The sequence below is a fragment of the Acomys minous genome (assembly GCF_964271855.1).
Source record: "Acomys minous genome assembly, chromosome: 14".
Classification (NCBI taxonomy): Eukaryota; Metazoa; Chordata; class Mammalia; order Rodentia; family Muridae; genus Acomys; species Acomys minous.
The window spans coordinates 1,400,001-1,418,073 of NC_140496.1; the positions used below are offsets into that span (position 1 = coordinate 1,400,001).

The 18,073-nt window shown below is 46.9% G+C and overlaps 1 protein-coding gene across 19 annotated transcripts in view; it reads right to left on the reverse strand.

Moving 5' to 3' along the window:
* PARD3 (par-3 family cell polarity regulator) overlaps positions 1–18,073 on the reverse strand; it is a 527,701-nt gene that overhangs the window by 144,520 nt on the left and 365,108 nt on the right. For 14 of the 19 annotated variants that reach the window (XM_084756603.1, XM_084756612.1, XM_084756615.1 and 11 more), the window contains one exon: positions 3,601–3,711. The exons of the other annotated variants lie outside the window; for them this stretch is intronic. In XM_084756603.1, the coding sequence (XP_084612729.1) occupies positions 3,601–3,711 (111 nt within the window). The remainder of the gene's footprint in view (positions 1–3,600; positions 3,712–18,073) is intronic. 19 annotated transcript variants of the gene reach the window in all.

An 18,073-nucleotide genomic window follows, 5' to 3' on the forward strand; every position in this document is an offset into this window, starting at 1 on the left:
TCAGGAGAACCGAGTTCGTGTCCGCCATCAGAACAGGGCATTTTAGGGCTAACATCAAGGAAGGAATTTCAGGTTTTATGTCTTATGTAGAACCAACAAAAAAATTCTGGAACTCAAATAGCTCCAGGGTAAAATAATGCTATGGAAGGAACGAATGCCTCACTGGTCCACAGAGAGTGGGCGAGGCTGTGGGGAGGATGCCTTTTTTTTTTTTTTAATTTGTTCTTACAATCACATTTTCCCAAGGAAGTTACAGTGTCTTCTCAAAGCAGCAATGTCATTTCAAAAACAACACAGAAGGAAAAATAGGCAAAAGAAGGCTTAGCGCCCATCACAAGCAACAAACATACGGTGGAACTTAGCACCCGTTACAAGTGTCAAGCACGAAGTGTGATTAGCACCCATCAGAGCACCGAGGACACAGCATGACCTGGCACCATCAGAAGCATCAGACACTCAGTGTTCTGCCATCAGCCCAGCTTGTTCCTCATGCTATTATACAAGCCAAGATTCATATAAAACATACTTTTTAAAAAGTATTAAGCCACAACGAGGCATGATTTACTCAAATTCTGAACATGATTGATTTTTTCTTTGTTTTATTAATTTATGCAGATTACATCTCAATTTTTATCCTCTTGCTTATCTCTTCCCCTTCCTCCCTTGCTCCCTCCCTCCCTCTTTCACCCTATTCCCATCCCCTAGGTCTGTGACAGAAGGGGACCTCCTCCTTAACCATATGGTCACAGCCTATCAGGTCTCATCTTGGTAGACTTCCTATTCTTTCTCTGAGAGCCACCAGGCCTCCCCACCAAGGGGAAGTGGTCAAATATGGGGCAACAGAATTCATGTCAAAGTCAGTCCCCGCTTTCCACACAATTGTGGAAAATGTCCTGTCCCTTGGCTAGATATGTGTAGGGGTTCAATGTTTACTGCATGTATTGTCCTTGGTTGGTGAAGTAGGTTGAGCAGACCCCCTGGGTCAAGATCAACCATCATGTTCTCCTTCTTGTAGGTTTCTAGGACCCTCTGGATCCTTCTACTTCCCTATTCTCCCATACTTCTCTCACCTAGAGTCCCAACAGGAGGTCCCTGCACCTATCCCAATCTCCTGGTAAGTGAAGACTTTCAGGGGACATCTCTGTTGGGCTAGTGTCCAGTTATAAGTGAGTATATACTATGTGAGTCTTTCTGAGTCTGGGTTAACTAACTCAGGATGACCATTTCTAGTTCCATCCATTTGTCCACAAATTTCAGGATTTCCTTGTATTTAATAGCTGAGTAGCAGTCCATAGTGTAAATGTACCACAGTTTCTTTATTTATTCTTCGATTGAGGGACATTTATGTTGTTTCCAGGTTCTGGCTATTACGAATAAGGCTGCTATGAACATGGTTGAGCATATGTCCTTGTTGTGTAGTGGAGAGTCTTCTGGGTATATTCCAAGGAGTGGAACAGCTGGGTCTTGAGGTAGCCCTATTCCCAGTTTTCTGAGAAAGTACCAGATTGATTTCCAAAGTGGTTGTACAAGTTTGCATTCCCACCAGCAATGAAGGAGTGTTCCCCTTTCTCCACATCCTCACCAGCATGTGGTATCGCTCGAATTTTTGATCTTGGCCATTCGGATGGTTGTAAGATAGAATCTCAGAGTTGTTTTGATTTGCATTTCTCTGATTTTTTTTTTTAAAAATAGGCCAGTCACTTTTTACTTCAGCCCAAAAGATTTCTGCTCTAAGCCCATGTACACTGTAAGTTTACTATGAAAAACTGAGTTCCCAGGGCACAGCACGATCAGAGCCACAGAGACAGATTAAAAGCTGAACTAAGGACTGAACTGTGCTTTGGGCAAATTATTAATATAAATGAAGCTATAATGAGAAACTCATTGTTGATGGTATTTTATGAAAGCATCTTGGAGATGTTGATAGAATTCTTCAGTAACGCGTAGAAGCAATGTAACCAGCACGTATGTCTTGAGTATGAAACGTCCTGCAGCGCTGGCCACTTTCAATGTGGGGAGATAGAGCATTTCTTTCTGTCACTCTCCAAGTAACCAAACCTGCTCCCTGAGTGAAGGCCACACCCTGACCTGGCATGTTCTGTGTTTGGGAGAAGGAAGTGATTACGGTGTGAAGGCGGTGGAGACTGTTGGGGAAGAGGTAGGGATGAAGGAGGAAGTCAGGAGACATCACTGGGAGGTGTGACTGTGACCACAGCGCATCACAGGTGTACACATTATAGCAACAAACAGACATCTTACCTGCACAATTAGCACCATTAATAAAAATATAACAACAAAAACAATAGAATCCCTACTAGGAAGGATGTGTGACTATGGGAGGAAGTCCTAACACAGTTTCAACCACTTCAAAGGAAAACTGGGGATGACGGGTGGGGGAGGTGGGGGTGGGGGAGTGAGGGGTGGGAGAGGTGGGGGACTGGGGGGTGGAAGGTGGGGGGGTAGGGTGGGAGGTGGGGGGGAGCAGGGATGGGGGAGTGGGGGGGGAGGGGGGAAGGGCTGAAGGTATAGCTCAACATAGGATGTCTAGCACATGTGAGGCCCAGGGCATCAATTCTAGAATTAACACAGATAAATAAGTGAACAGATAAAAAATAAATAAATAATATTGATGGAAATTCAAACTTGTGTCACACATTCAAACTCTGCGTTTTATTATGCACAGCCTAGAAAGCTAGAGAACAGAAAACTGATCCATTGAAAAACAAAGACAAATGAAGAGCAAAATTCCCCAGAGAAAGATGAATGAAAAACATCCCCAAGCTAATTTGTATAAAGGAAACTGCTGGGCTGGGGCGGAGGAGTTCAGAGGGATGGAGCTTGCTTGACGTGCGTGAGCCTTTCAGGTCAGTCCTCAGGACTGCACAATAAAGCCAGAAGCCTCCTCAGACTGCAGTGGGGCACTGTTTTCAATTTCTTACTTATTCCTTGCTATGAGATACCCCACCCCTGGAAGTGTAAACACACACTTGCACTCAGAGGTGCTACATAAGCTATGGATAAACGGAAACCCACCCAAGCCCCAAATTTTGAAAGGCTACTTATTTACAGGCATGGGGCATCTGGTTGTGGGTACTCGGGAAAGGAAGCATAAATATAGAGGGATGGATGGACATATATGCACCTTAATCTCAATCCTGGGGAGGTGGAGACAGGAGACTCCCTGGGGCCTGCTGGTCAGCTCGAGGCACAGTGAGAGAGTCTTTCTCAAAAAGACAATAACAAAACCAACAGAACCATAAAGAGCAACAGAGAAAGACGGTTTCCACATGGACGCACACCCCCATGGGCACGTACACACATACACACTCAATAAATAAGTTCAGTATTAACATATACCCAGCCTCTATGTACAAAGTCTTAATTAAAACCATTAAAATTCACTTAGGTTCAGAGGAATATAAAGGCTTCTACTTTCTCTTTTTAAAAGTCTTCCTTTGTATTATGTTCATTCACAACCTCACACAGATATTACAGCTGAGTGAAAATTATTTCCATTTGAGATAAAAGCAGTAGACAGCCAGCCGTGAGTGAGGGCAGCCCCTCTGACAGAGAGCAGGGGCTGGTACCTCCGGGGCCTACCTCTCCTGCTCTTCCTTCATCCGCACCCTGTCCTCTTCTGAGGTGAAGGAGTCCTGGATTTTTATTCGACCCATTTTCTCCATCTTGTCATCTTTTCGATGTTTGCCAAACCTGTTGGTAATGAAAAATTCTACCTTGTCAAAAATATACACAGTGAGTTGTGCTTCCTTGAACACATCTGTGCTTAATGAGATACAAGCTCCCTCACAATGCTGCCCAGATGTCTTCTGAGGGTGTCTCTCTTCAATTAGAGAATACTATTACATTTCAATTAGAATATTCCAGGCAAAACCTTTTTTGGAGGGCCACTCCCCAACCCCTCTGTATCCATATTTTTGTGTTGTTGGCAAAACAAAATAAAGTGAGCAAGGCTAACCAGTTTATTCTTCCTGAGGGGCTGAGAAGTGGCCCAGTTGGTAGCGTGCTTGCCCAGCATGCACAAAACCCGGTCTTCCATCTCTCGCATGCCCCTCCAAAGAGACAAGATGACCAGAAGGTCAAGGTCATCCTCATCTACAAAGGGATTTCAAGGCCAGCCTGAACTGTAAAAGATTTCATCTCAAAAACACAAAGAGAAAGACTTGCAGTTGATCCCACATAATAAGCAAATAATAAATGTGTGGAATCACAAGCTGAGCACTTCGGATTCCAGAAAGAAAAAAAGAAATCTTCACAGAGGGAGATCCTCATAGGACTAAAGACTGAAAATCCAAAATCATCGAGTTAATGACCTCACCATAAGCAATGGTTCTTTTTTATTTTCGCCGCGTAGGCTTATTGGGAACATTCATCATGGTTTAAAAACTGACAAACGTTTGCAAGCTTTAAAGCACAGAGGATAATTCATGCTGCTAGACTGGAGCTTGGTAAACTGAAAGCTTTTGGGGGCGACTTCACCAAAAAACCCCAAAGACCTCCTCAGCCCAGAGAGCAATGCAGGAGGATGTCTTTGACTCTGGAAATCCACACCTGATCACAACCAAATGCCAGGGATGCGCATGTGATCCGGCCGTGGTCTGTGCACTGCTGAGGACGACGGATGCCAACCCCAGGGCCCTTTAAGAAAACGCCAAGCCAGTCTATGCTGGCATCTGAAACACCACAGACGCTTCCCAGCTTCATATGAACTCGTTTTTCCTGCTGTTATTTTCCTCTATAAAAAGCCCATGTGCCCTGCGATGCTCGCCTTCCGTGGTCTCCCGTCAGACTCGTGCATGAGGATTGTCAAGTCACCAGCTGTCTCAAAGAAGAAATCGCAGGCACACAGTTGCCCAAGGAAATGCTCATTAATAAAACAAAAGTGTGGGGGGGGGTGGGGAGGGGGGGGCTGGGGTGGGGAATAGCTGGGCCTTCCATCTGAAGAGGTGACACAGGACAGAAAGAGGTAATATCATGGGCACAAGAACAAAAACTCAGCGTCCCAGTGTGGCTAAAGCCTTTAGGCAGCGGAGAGTCAAGAAATGAACACAGATACCACTTCCTGAAGGCCTTTCTTCCTTTCCAGACACAAGCCTGTGATTTTTCAGGAATCTCACCCAAACTGTCCTTTACGGCGAAAGGGCATATCCTACATCCCTGTACAATCCTGTCAGACTGCAGTGCACACCAACCACCTCTGGAGCCTCAGTTACGGAAGAGGGAACAGGACTAGTGTTCTTTAGAAATCCACTAAGCAGCAAAGCTCCCAGAGTGTCCAATAACCCTGTACACTGGGACACTTGGAACTCCATACCCCACACTTGGGTATGTCTTACTCTTTCCCTGAGCAACTGCCGTTCTCTTAGTCCCCTTGACCCGCTATGCTTAAAATCCTTGTTTAACGAACTGTGACTCTTAAGAAGTCTATGCCATAGTCTCTCCCTGGGTACCTTCCTGCTTCTTAATAAACCCCAACACTGCTTCATAGCAACTTGTCCTGAAATTCTTTTCTGCATCAAAGCCAAGGACCTGGTTTTACGTAGATTAGGGGAGCTTCTCAGGCTGCTGGTGGTGATGGGGGTGGGGTGGGAGGGGCGGGGGCTTCAGGGAATGGGCGTGGGGGAGAAGGGGTGGGGGGATGGGGGCCTAGGGGAATGGGGGTGAGGGGGTTGCAGAGGGGGGTGAGGAGGGTGCTAATGCTCCCAGCTGGGAGGGGAACCAGCATGACAAACTTAGGTCAGAAAGAGAAGAGCAAAGGTGTGAGCATACAGTGGACAGATAGATCAAAAGATTTCAAGTCACCGGTTGGTTAGTGCAACAGGCCATTTCTTATTTCATTTTAAACACCTGGCTACACATGAAGTATCCAGTGCAGACCTTAGACAGTAACAGTAACTAAGATACACTGCGTTGGTCAAAGCATTTAGGAGACCATCATCACAGTATTGTGCCAGAAAAGGCTCACGTATTTTCATTTAAAATCATATATTCTAACATGCGAGAAAATAATCAAAGCTAGCTACCAGTTAATTCTATAAAGCAAGTCTGTACTTGACATTTGATCTTATTTAGAAACTAGACAGTAACTACACCTGGAAAAGGGAGGGAAGAGGAGGGAAGGGGAGGGAAGGAAAGGGGAGGGGAAGAAAGGGGAAGGGAGGGGAAGGGAGGGGAGGGAAGAGGAGGGGAGGGGAGGGAAGAAAGTCTCCATGAACTTGACTAAATCTAGAATCTGTCCACTTTTCACAGGGGATAAGATATATACTAGGACTTTAAAATTAATATACATATATGTACACACATATACATATATCACATATATGTATGTCTGTATCAAAGCACACACACACACACACATAACTGGGAGTTAAGCATTAAAAAGCTAAACTTCACATAATGAGTGAATCAGACAGCAAACATAAAGACACTCACGCCAGGAAACATCACCTCAACCATCATCTGAGTGAGCGTCTCCTTGCCTGAGAGCTGACTTATCTACACATGGTGCAGAGGACACACAGTGCCACCAGGGCATCATGGAGCCTGCATTCTAGCTCATGTTTAGGTAACAGGAGGATGGGCTGGGCAAGGGAGCACACAGTGCTGTGTGCAAAGGAGAATGACGAAGCGAGCCGGAGATTGGAGTTTAGAGAATTACAGATGGCTGCCCGGAGAAGAGGACATTGAACACAGATCAGCAAGACATGCGGGAGCCAGTGAGACAGGCTGAGGCTGAGGCTCGAAGCTGGTAAAGTGCTTGACTATTGCGCCCCGGCACACACCAGCACCCCGTAAACTAAGCATGGTGGCACACACCCATAACCCCGGCACTCAGGAGGCCCTGGCACTCAAGGTCCTCCTTAGCTTCCTAGGGAGTGTGAAGCTATCCTGGCATACGTAAAGTCTTGTCTCCTTATAAAGTAAAACAGGAGGAAAGAGCTGGCACAAAGGCCCTGAGCCAAAGAAGGATGGTTCTCTTTGAGGAATCACAGGGGCCAAAACCCAAGAGCGACACTTGGGTGGCACCTGATAATAATAGTTAAACTGTAAGAAGCTGAGTCCTGGAGGGAAACTGCCCGACGCTGTGGCATAAGCCAGCTGTGCTGGGGCACAGAGGGGGACGGAGAGGCTAATACACAGAAATACTAGAATTTGTAGGTAGGGAAGACACAGGCATGATACCAAATCATTGTAGCCTCCATTGTTGCTTCCACACACACACACACACACACACGGCGGGGAGAGGGGCTGCTAGGTGGCTGAGGAGTGAGAGGGATTCACAGACGAGGTCCAGCACACAGCATAAGGCTGGACAAGCTGACTGTCACACGTCAGCCTAAGAACTGTGTCACTTAGCAGCAGCTGGGTGTATAAACAGAATCTCCAGAAAAAGTCCATGTTCCGGGGCTGTAAAGGGGACGGACAGCGTAGTCGGTAAAGTACTTGTCTGGCAAGAATGAAGAACCGAGTTTAATTCCTAGTACTCACATACAAAGGCCAGATGTGGAGGTATACACTATGACGCCAGTGCTGGGGGATGGATCACGGCTTGCTGGGTGGAAGCCTAGCTGAACTGCTGAGCCTTAAGTCCCAGTGAGAGACCATCTCAAAAGAAAAGTGGGTGGGATCTCTCTAGGGAATACTACCCATGGCTGTCCTTCGATCATCACCCACAGACACAGACACGCACACACACACACACACACACACACACACACACACACCACAGAGTTCAAGTTCAAATAAATATTAACATATTGTATTTACTTAGCTAGCTATAAAGGTGAATGATCACAACCGTTTAGTTTTCAGTTTGTAAATGTCCCTCAAATGATGCACTGTTGCCATGGTGATACCAGTCAGTCTCATTGAGAAGATAATGTAAAGTCTGTGCACTGAGTAATCCTACCGGGGAAAACTGAGATTTATCGATCTGTGGATGTTTTTGAACCCGGGCCTTGAGTACGCTATGCAGTCTATCACTGAAACAACAGGTTGGAAAACCTCAGCTGTGTGTACATTCTTCCTTATAATCCAGGGATGAATGACCAATGTCCACTTTCCATCGTCACACCAGTCCCAGGTTAGCAGCACAGTGGACCTCAGACCCATAATGCAAGCCAGGACACCTGAGAATGGCTGTGGGAAAGAGGTGGGGTAAGGCCTGCCTTCGGCCATGAACAGAAAAGCTAAAAGCAAGTAAAACAGCCCCAACTGGATGCACTAACTGCTGTTTCTGGGTAGAGAGAACCGTAGCTAACAATTAACGCCTGCTAGGCTCTCCCCGAGAGGAAACAGTCGCCCTCGGTTTTCTGTAAGGCAGCAGAAACACTGTGGAAATAGCCTGTGGTTTGTACTGTGATTGTTCCACTGCTGCTAAAACTAGAAAAAACATGCTGAATGTAACACAGTGTTCTGTTCTAGATAATATCTTAAATGCCCGTTGGTTGCGAGGAAAGGGCTTTCCCCAAAACAATGTTTTAAAACATGATGCAATAAAAAGTAAGTTATAAAATCCTGCTGCCATACGCACAAGTAGGACCTCCAGATCCAATTAGTTTACAGTCCTTGAAGAAAAAGGTTTTTAAAAAATATTATTTATTTATTTATTTATTTATTTATTTATTTATTTATTTATTATGTATACAGCACTCTATCTGTATATACACCTGCAGGCCAGAAGGGGACATCAGATCACACTATAGATGGTTGTGAGCCATCATGTACTTGCTGGGAATTGAACTCAGGACCTCTGGAAGAGCAGTCAGTATTAACTGCTGAGCCATCTCTCCAGTCCAAGAATAAGTTTTAAAATAATACTTTCTTCAAAACAGCCAAGTGAAGTGCCATTGGAGTCTGGTATTTTTCAGTGCTAATTACTAGGGGCCCGTGACTCAGGAGGACTTTGCCATGATGTGTACCTGATTATTTACCTCAGGCAATATGTAGTTTAGAATGCATGACACTGCATGGCTGTTGAGGTTCTTAGCTGGATCATTTATTAGTTGGGCCTTAGCCCCCAGACACCAGCGCCTCCAGCCCAGCTCCACACTGAACTTGGTCCTGAATTTTGTCACCATTTCCAGACCTAGTGTGGTTCATCTGATCACTTCCTCTATCTGAGAACTGACTTCTTTCTGGAATCTTCATTTGCTTTTGATGTCTGCATGCCAGCAATGCATGCTGCCTTTGGCCACTGCTGGCATGGACAATGCTGCCATACGCCCTGAAGACCCCTCGAGCATATCAGCTCCCGTGTGAGCCAGCTGAAGACTGCAGACCTATGAATCCAACACCAGCCTGAGTCCACGTGATGTGGAGCACGGGCTTAGCCTGTCACAGCAAAACGCCGCCTTCTACTGTCATTGCTCTAGAGCTCCTGAGGTCCGAAGTTGCTCTAGAAAACTCTTCCAGTGGATTCTGGTGCTACTAGTGTATTTTCTACATTCTAGATGCATCAACTTCCCTTAATCTACTTTATTCGGGTTTGAATGTGATATGACAAGCTGCTTTCCATTCCTACCACCACAGACTTTGAACCACAATAAATGCTTCTTTCCTTAGACTGCCTTTGCCAGGGTTTTTGCATGGTAATGAGAAAAGTAACTGATATGCCCTTGAACACAACCATAAACTTATTTTTGTTTAAAATCCTAACTACTCTAGATTTTATACGAAGAAAAAAATCAAACAAAACTCCAGCCATAAACCTTTGTATATTTAATTTTTTTTTTTTTTTTGCATTCTTACTAACTGTAGACAAATGTTCATATGTTTCTGGAAATCAAAAGATTCCCCTCCCAGTCCAGTCATCACTTGACAGAATAAAACAAAAAAACAAACAAAAACAAAAACAAAAAAAAACCACTGAGGCTCAGGAGCCTCTGGGAGCTGTCCAGAGTCCCACTGCAGGCTGTGATTAGAGCACCTTGGGCTAGTTTAAGATGTCTCAGTGGGTCTGAGCTCGGCCACTCCCAAAAGAAAATAGAATTCTAGCATCTGTTCGAAGTTCACTCTATGCACTTCCTAAGACACACAATTAGGCCCTGGTGATGCTCATTTGACTACGGTATTACACTTAACTGGAATTTCCTGAGTTCTTCTGTCGTACTTTATCTGATGGCTCCCACATCAACTTGTGGAAGTGGTGTTGTTTCCACAGGAGAGACCCCAAGCAAGGAGCCCAGGGGAATCTACTGACAGTGAGAGAGCAGTAATACCCAATGCTCTTTCAACCCAACCCAGACACCCAGAGCTTGAAGAGCCAAAGACAGCATCCACGTTGTTATAAACAAGAGCAGGCAACTGATTTGCTCCGTGTTTCAGTACATGGGAAAGGGTTGGGAAGAGAGCACCACAGGGAAGTTGCTTCCTGCGCAGGCATGAGGGCCTGAGTTCAAGCTCCAGCACGCTCACACCGTGATCTGCAACTGTAATCAACCCCACTGCCCAGGAGACAGAGACAGGCACAGCCTTGTGGCTTGCTGGCCAGCCACTCTAGCCAAACTGGCCCAATCCTGTGGAGACCCCTTGTCTCAGAAAAGAGAAAGTGATCAAGGTAGACATCTGATGTCCACATAACATGCATAATACACTTATATCCACTAGTATCACACCCCCCCACACATGTGATAACCTTGTACCATTTATAGCACTGCCACCTATGGGACATGGGTCCCTAAAATAACTTGTCTATGAAGACCAGGAGTTTGAAGGCCAAGTGCACTAAAGAGAATCATAAAAAACTGCTCACAGCCACTCCTGGGGCATTGCCAACATTTCTACCTTCAATGGCAAGCCAAATGTTAAAGGTTCAGTCTGGCATATGCAAATATTGCCAAAGGCTTGTCAGACCAGCCCGGCCAGAGCGGGAGCAACGTCAGGGGCAGAGGAACACAAAGTCATTGGAAACAGAATGCTCGAAGCTTCCGTCTACGCTTCCAGCAGCTCAGACTGCTTTATAAAAGAAGAGTGGGGGAGGGGAGCCACTTGTAATCTGTCCTTCGTGTCATGATTGTGCAGTTTTGTGACACTTTGAGAAATTGTTACTATGAAAGTGGCTGATTTGCTCAGCAGTGGGTTGTGGAAATGATGGGGCGAATCAGGGAAGAGGGGGCTGATTATGGAAAGCAGAAAGCTCCTATTTGCAGGTGAAAAGGCACCAGTAATCAGCAAGGATGAGAAGGGAGGCCGAGAGAAAAGGGCGCCAGACAACCTGTCAGTGCTTTTGTCAGATGGGTGTGGCTTCCCCAGCGAGGGGAGGGTAGCAGGGGTGCTCTTTACAGGCAAATCCACAAACTCTACAGCCATTATTTTTGATTGTGTACCGTTCTCATCAGCACTAGTCTGATTGGTTTAATAAACTGAATGTGTGCTGCTTGGCATGCAGGGAAGAACAAGTGACTTTTCTTTAAAAGGAAGAATGGCTTCTATGTAACCAACCTATAACAGCCTCAGACGTACAATATGCCCTTGATGGAAGCCATTTCCTTTTCCGTAGTCCTACTAAATGTTCCCGTGAGTGCACACTACCCTGCCAGCCAACCAAGGATGCACTGACACGCCTGGGGACCTGATGCTTCAAAACCCAAGATGGATGTGGGGCGAGGAAACAGTAAAACTACAATAGAAATCTGAAAAGAATACGGGTAAAGGGGAGGTAAGTCAACACGGAACCAATTCTGACCTAGCAATAAAATGTCTTAAAGAAACACACACACACACACACACATACACACACTACATCAAAGCAGGGGTTCAGGCATAAAGATATAGGGACAAGGCACAAAAGGTAACCCTTCCAGACACGAGACGTTTGCATCGATAACTCAAGCGTCATAGGTGACCTGTGCATACGTTCTGATGAGGTTCATGCTGACCACAAGGCTGGAGCCCAGCCATCAGCTCACAGCACACAAGACGTGGTCTCCAGGACTTCTGCTTGTAAAAAGAGTTCAATTAGTAATTGCTGATCCACACCAGGTGTTTATAAGGCTTGTTACACTTTATTTATTTTTTTTATACATCTTACCCATACCAGTAATCAAGGCACGCTAACCCCATAACCTCTACCATCTAAATGCAAATGATATGCAAATTATATTTTGTTTCTCCTCTAAGTACACCAACTTTATGATAATGTGCGCGCGCGCGCGCGCACACACACACACACACACACACACACACACACACACACACACTTTCCCATATGCTTAAACACAGGGAAACAAAGCAGGATTCTAATTTTGCTAAACCCTTCCTTTTGCAACACACCAAGTCACGTCCACTTGCGGCGGTTCTGAGGGCGCCTTTCTCTCCTGGCTCCTTCTCTCTGGGCTCTTCTGGCCCCGCCACGCTCCTAATTCTTGCTCCGTTCATTTAACGCATTATTGTTTCATAATACAATACCACAAATTGCAAATTACATTTGGCTCAAGGAGTGATTATGAGAAAACTACGATCTCGGCCGCCTTTGCTCACATCACGCTGATAATAATGAGGGCCTGATTGAGCTCGAAGCAGCCGCGTGGCGATGAGAAGGGTCAAGCCGAGTGTTTCTATTAAGCTTCCTTTGTCAAACCCAACACTTTGCCAGGTCAGAGGCAAATAATCACACCCTGCATCTGGTTTCCATGGTTACCCTTCAGCCTCAGAAGAGCAGGGCACTACCGCCCCGGAGGCAGCCCCCACCCCCATACTCCCCAAGAGAGGCTCCCCTGACCAACAATTCAAAGAGAGGTTTTTTGCATGCCTGGTACTGGGGTTTTGCACGTCTATGGCTCTTTGGAGTAGCATTATCATCCTATGTGCATAACTCCACTTAAGCTATATGTGTACACACACACACACACACACACACACACACACACACATGCATTGTATGTATTTTTAGACAAACTTTAAAATAAAGTTTCTCTGTGGACTTTTAGTATTAGTCATCGCTCCTTACAGGTCTCCTCCCAGTGAAGGCTGCCCGCCCTGTTTTCCCATCCCCATTTCAGAGCACCTATCGGCACTGCCCTGGCTGCCTTCAGAACCTGAAGACAGACCCTGTTGTTGAAGACGGCACACATTTTCTACACAGGGTTGGAGGATAGAGCTGGATCTAATGTGATTTACTCCTCTCAAAGACCTAGCGCGCACACACACACACACACACACACACACACACACACATTGAAGAATGTACCTCATTCTAATGGGAAAGAATATGCCTAGCCAATACTCAGCTAGTTGAAAACACTAACAGTACCAAAAGCTCACAATATGGAAACATTCACTGTTTAGTTGGAAATATTCACCCTCCACCTTGCATGCTTGCAAATGCCACAAAGAAAAATAACAGGGGTTGTCATAAAATTTCAAAACCAAAAAATAAAAAAATAAAAATAAAAGCCTTGGATCTCTGGGTTTTGCCTTCTGAAACTTAGAAGGTAGGAACTTCCCTAAAGATCTCATTATCTGCAAAGCTTGATGTTGGTCAGCACTTTTTTTCTGTTGATGACAGGAAACAATTTCAGTGGGTTCACACTTTTTCCAGGATGTTCCCCACACAGTAAATTAAGAGGTGCAGATGATCACAGTTTATCTTTAGGTAGATTTACATAGTCAGATCAGACTTGAAGGCTGACAGGCTACCCTGAGAGCCAGGTACCAAGGGTCAGCACTTCCTTCTGAGAGCGCAGAGACGTCACTGGCTCCCCAGCACGCCACCCTCTCAGGGGACAGGGGCAATGCAAAACTACGCATTTGCTTGTGAGCTCCTTTTGCACAGCTCCTGGAGGCTGACATTTACCATCAACAGAAAGGGAAGGTGACCCCAAATGCCAATGGTGGCTCTTCCCCAGCCCAGATCACTCCCAGGACTCACAGCACAGGGTGCCAGGATGGCACTGGCTGAGAATCCAGCTGATAGCAAGGTTCCCAGTGCTGGCAAGGTTCAGGGTTGAAAGTGCAAGGGGTCAGAACAAGGAGAGGTACCTACCGTCCCTTCACTAACCCACACGCCCCGCTATGCGCAGGATGTGAACCTCGTAGTTAGGTAAGCAGTTAAACAGAGAATCTGTGTGTCCAATCACTGGATAGGACTCAGCCTGTATCTGCTATCAGATGCCAGGTCCTTCATTAGCAGTCATAAGCAAGAGAGGGGCTCAGTGACGACCAGACAGTGTCCTATCACACCATCAAGTGGCCCTGCCACCATTACAGCTGCCATCGAACGGTGTCATCACTTGGATGCCCCTGTCTGGAGCTGGAGACAGCTGGGTCTTAATGACTGTACGATAACCACAGGGTGTGGGCAAGCCGAAGCTTACTGAGAAGCCGCACACGTGGGCACCTCACAGGCAGGCAGCACCCACACAGCTTCTGTAGTGAAGACACTCAGAGGGTCCACGTGGGAGACAGTTCAGGCACAGCGAAGCTGGGAGAATGAGAAAACTCCAACAGTTCATCCCAATTGGCCAACAGGCAGCACAGTGACCTCGCAGAACTTTCACGTATTTCACGCATGCTTTCTACTCGGTTCTTGAGGTTAAGTGTGAATGAGGAAGAAATGAGAAAATGAAGAAAAGCGGGCAAGTCTTGCTAAGTGCTGGGGAGTGTGCCCGAGAAAGGCATACTCCAAGGACTAAGTCAAGCTGCTGGGACTCGTGTGTGTGTGTGTGTGTGTGTGTGTGTGTGTGTGTGTGTGTGTGTGTTCAGGTGAACGTGTGGAGAGTACCAAGGTCAGCTATGGAGTGTCCTTACTCTGGTGATACCCATTTTGATTTTGGTATTTTTAGGCATGGTCTCTTACTGGCCTGGAACTTAATGAATTAAGACAAGCTGGCTCAAGAGTCAAACAAACAAACAAACAAAGCCCATCGGTTTTGGGAACCAAACTTAGACCTCTTGTGCTTTAATCAACTGAGCTATTTTCTGGAGCTCAAAAGCAACACTAATGTCGTTGTTAAACTGACTGTAAAATGCTTGTGTTGATAAAGCAATGGTCCTTGGGCGTCCACCAAAATGCACAGCTTGTGATCCCTCAGCACACAGTACCCCTGGAATCTGACTCTGAGGGACAGTCCTGGGAACCACCGGCTAACAACACAAACATGGACGGCAAACATCTGAATAGCGGTGTTGCCATTACAAGTCCTCTCTGGGCCAGTAGACAGCTCAGTGGCCTTAGCACTTCAGAGTCTTATGTGCCATAGGGAGTTGGTGGCGTACTCCGTATCACTTACTAGAGTTCAGTAACTCTACTTCTCTGCCCTGACAAACACCAGACAGTGACGCACCTGCCAAGGGGATGTGAATCCAAGAAGCTTCAAAGGACCTTGGTCAATTTTTTATCTTAACTCCCCCACCCCCGCACCCCCGCACCCCCAAAAGGCCTCCCCCCCGCCCCCCCCCTCTCTCTCTCTCTCTCTCGGCTGCTTCTAAGACTGGATCAGGATGGTACTTCCTGGAAAGATGGTTTGATGAGTGCTGACAGCCACCCTCCCTGGCAGATAAAATCTACTACCCTGGAGCAGCCCTGCATGTGACATAGCTAGAACAGGAATGTGGTGGCGCTTCAGGGAGACACTGGAGTCAGCACAAAAAACACCGCAACCCTGTGATTAAGAGCTTCTGCATCACTGAGAGAATCATAGGCTACTTCTGTGACACACACACACACACACACACGCACACACACACACACACTGTTCGATAGTGATGGCTAGGGCAGGGGAGGTGGCTCAGTGGGCAGGGTGCTTGCCTACCACGCCGGAAACCCTGGGTGGAGAGGAGAGTTCAAGGTTCTCCCTGGCTACATGGCGAGTTTAAGGCTAGACTAAGCTACACGATACCCTCTCCCAAGAAGGGGGGTGTGGGGCCAATATTACAAGTAATGTAAAGGATGTGGCACGCTGCTAACTGAAACAGTCATCCTTACACAATACACACTGTTTCTCATAAGACTAGACACATCAGCTTCCCTTTGCAGGAGCTTCTCTCTTCCTGGAAGACCACCAGCACCTCCTAAGTGCTGAACATAAGGCTCTCAGACATTTGAAGTCTAGGTAAACCAAAATGGCATGGCCTTTGGTCTTGTGTCACCGTGGAGTGGGGGATGGTGTGTAGCAGCCCAGCACTATAACAGATGCAATTTTGAGTCCTTGAGGCCACTTGGCCTTAAACAACAGGGCTAGAGAGGCAGTGCCCACAGCCGGGTCCAAAACCAGTCTGTGAACGGCTGGCCCAAACAGTACTCCCCATCCCCTCCCTTCAGCGGAGTCGGAATCTGGCTGGGTCGGGAAATATGTTCCCTGAAGATGGAGCTACACTTCTGTGGCACAAGCCAAGCTGCACCAAGCTGGACCACCACAGATCACCCAGCCATCACACAGAAACGAGGTGGGGAAGGCTGTAGAACGCCTGAGCATCCACACCTTTCCCAATCAGCTGCAGGCAATTCTGTCCCAGCCCCACGTGCCCTCGGGCTCTCAAGGAGGGACTAGGGGAGAGGCTGTCTACCCAGCTGTAGGAAAGCCACCATCCTTGCTGAGCAAAGACTTTCCAGAGGGTCCTTTTGGGGAGCAGGGAGCACTGGCCCTCCTGGGAATCGCCCCTTGTTTATGCTCTAGAAGTAAAGCCCAATAAAGTTGCTGGTGCTCCAGAGTGAGCTTCAGCAGCACCTCACCTTGGTTTGTTGTTATGGCCTTGGAGCAAAGGGGGATGTTTATGTTTCCTCCTTAATGACTTCCCAGAATTCCCTGAGAGTACGGGCATGAGATAGACAGTGGCTGGTAGATGCCTGGCCTCTGGGGCTGGAGAGATGGCTCAGTGGGTATGTTCTTGCTACCGAGGCATGAAGACCTGAATTTGGATCCCCAAGGCCTATGTACACACCTGCAGTGCACACCTGAAAACCCAGAACCGGAGCAATAGGGACAGGGAGGTTCTTGGGGTTTTCTGAACAAGCATTTTTAGCTAAATCTATCTGTTCAAACCCAAAAAAATACTTTAAAGAGGAGAGCAAATGAAGGAAAAAAACTGATGTCACCTGCCGGGTTCCACAAGGTGCACACACACACGCACACACATACACACACAGGTGCAACACACACACACAGGTGCAACACATACACATACAGGTGTAACACATACACGCACAGGTGCAACACACACAGGTGCAACACACACACAGGTGCAACACACACACACACACACATGCACACACACACACACACAATGCAACAAGCATCAGCTCTGCAGCCAGAGTCCCAGGTCTTCCTGCCTTGCTCGCTCTATGATATGAACTCATGTGACTAGCGGGAACTGGTTTGATCTCTTTGAGCCTCGGCTGCTTCTTTGGAAAGACTCAGGCTTCCTCCCAGGTTTACTGTCAGGGCTACGAGAAAGGTACCGCACGACAGGCACTCGGGGATATTAACTACTTATATCATTGCTGCTCTTAACTTCCACTTCATAGAAACTGGCGATTGAGACAGGAAGAGCCTTGGAAGAAGGAAGGCTGACACGGCTTTCTCCCTTCCCTCTTGTAAGCTCCAAGAGTGCTGAGGTGGCGGCCAGAGCTGTAACGGTGTGACCACGCTGGGGACAGAAACATACGGACATGGACACTCACTTACAGCAGCAGCAGAGTGTAAGGAGGCAAACTGCTCACAAAAGGGTGGGCTCATGTCAACGAATACCACTCAGACTTGAAAAGAGGGAAACTGTGACACGCAGCAACTGTAGATAAAATCCAGGGGACGTCACATCATGTGGCATCGACCAGGGAAAAAGAGATTAATAATGCTGGATGATGTCCCCTCTGTAAGGGCTTAGAGAGGCTAGATTCCCAGGGAGGGCGGGAGAGGGGAGCGCCCAGGAGCCACTGTTGAATGGGCTTAGGATGCCAGGTGTGCAAGATGACGGAGCTCTGGGGACAGAAGGTGTGTGACGTAATGCCACTGAACTGCACCCCAAATGGTCAAGCTGGCAAACAGTGTACTACACATATTTCAGTGCAACTTGAAAATAGCAGAATACAGGCTCGGAATACAGCTCGGCTGGTAGA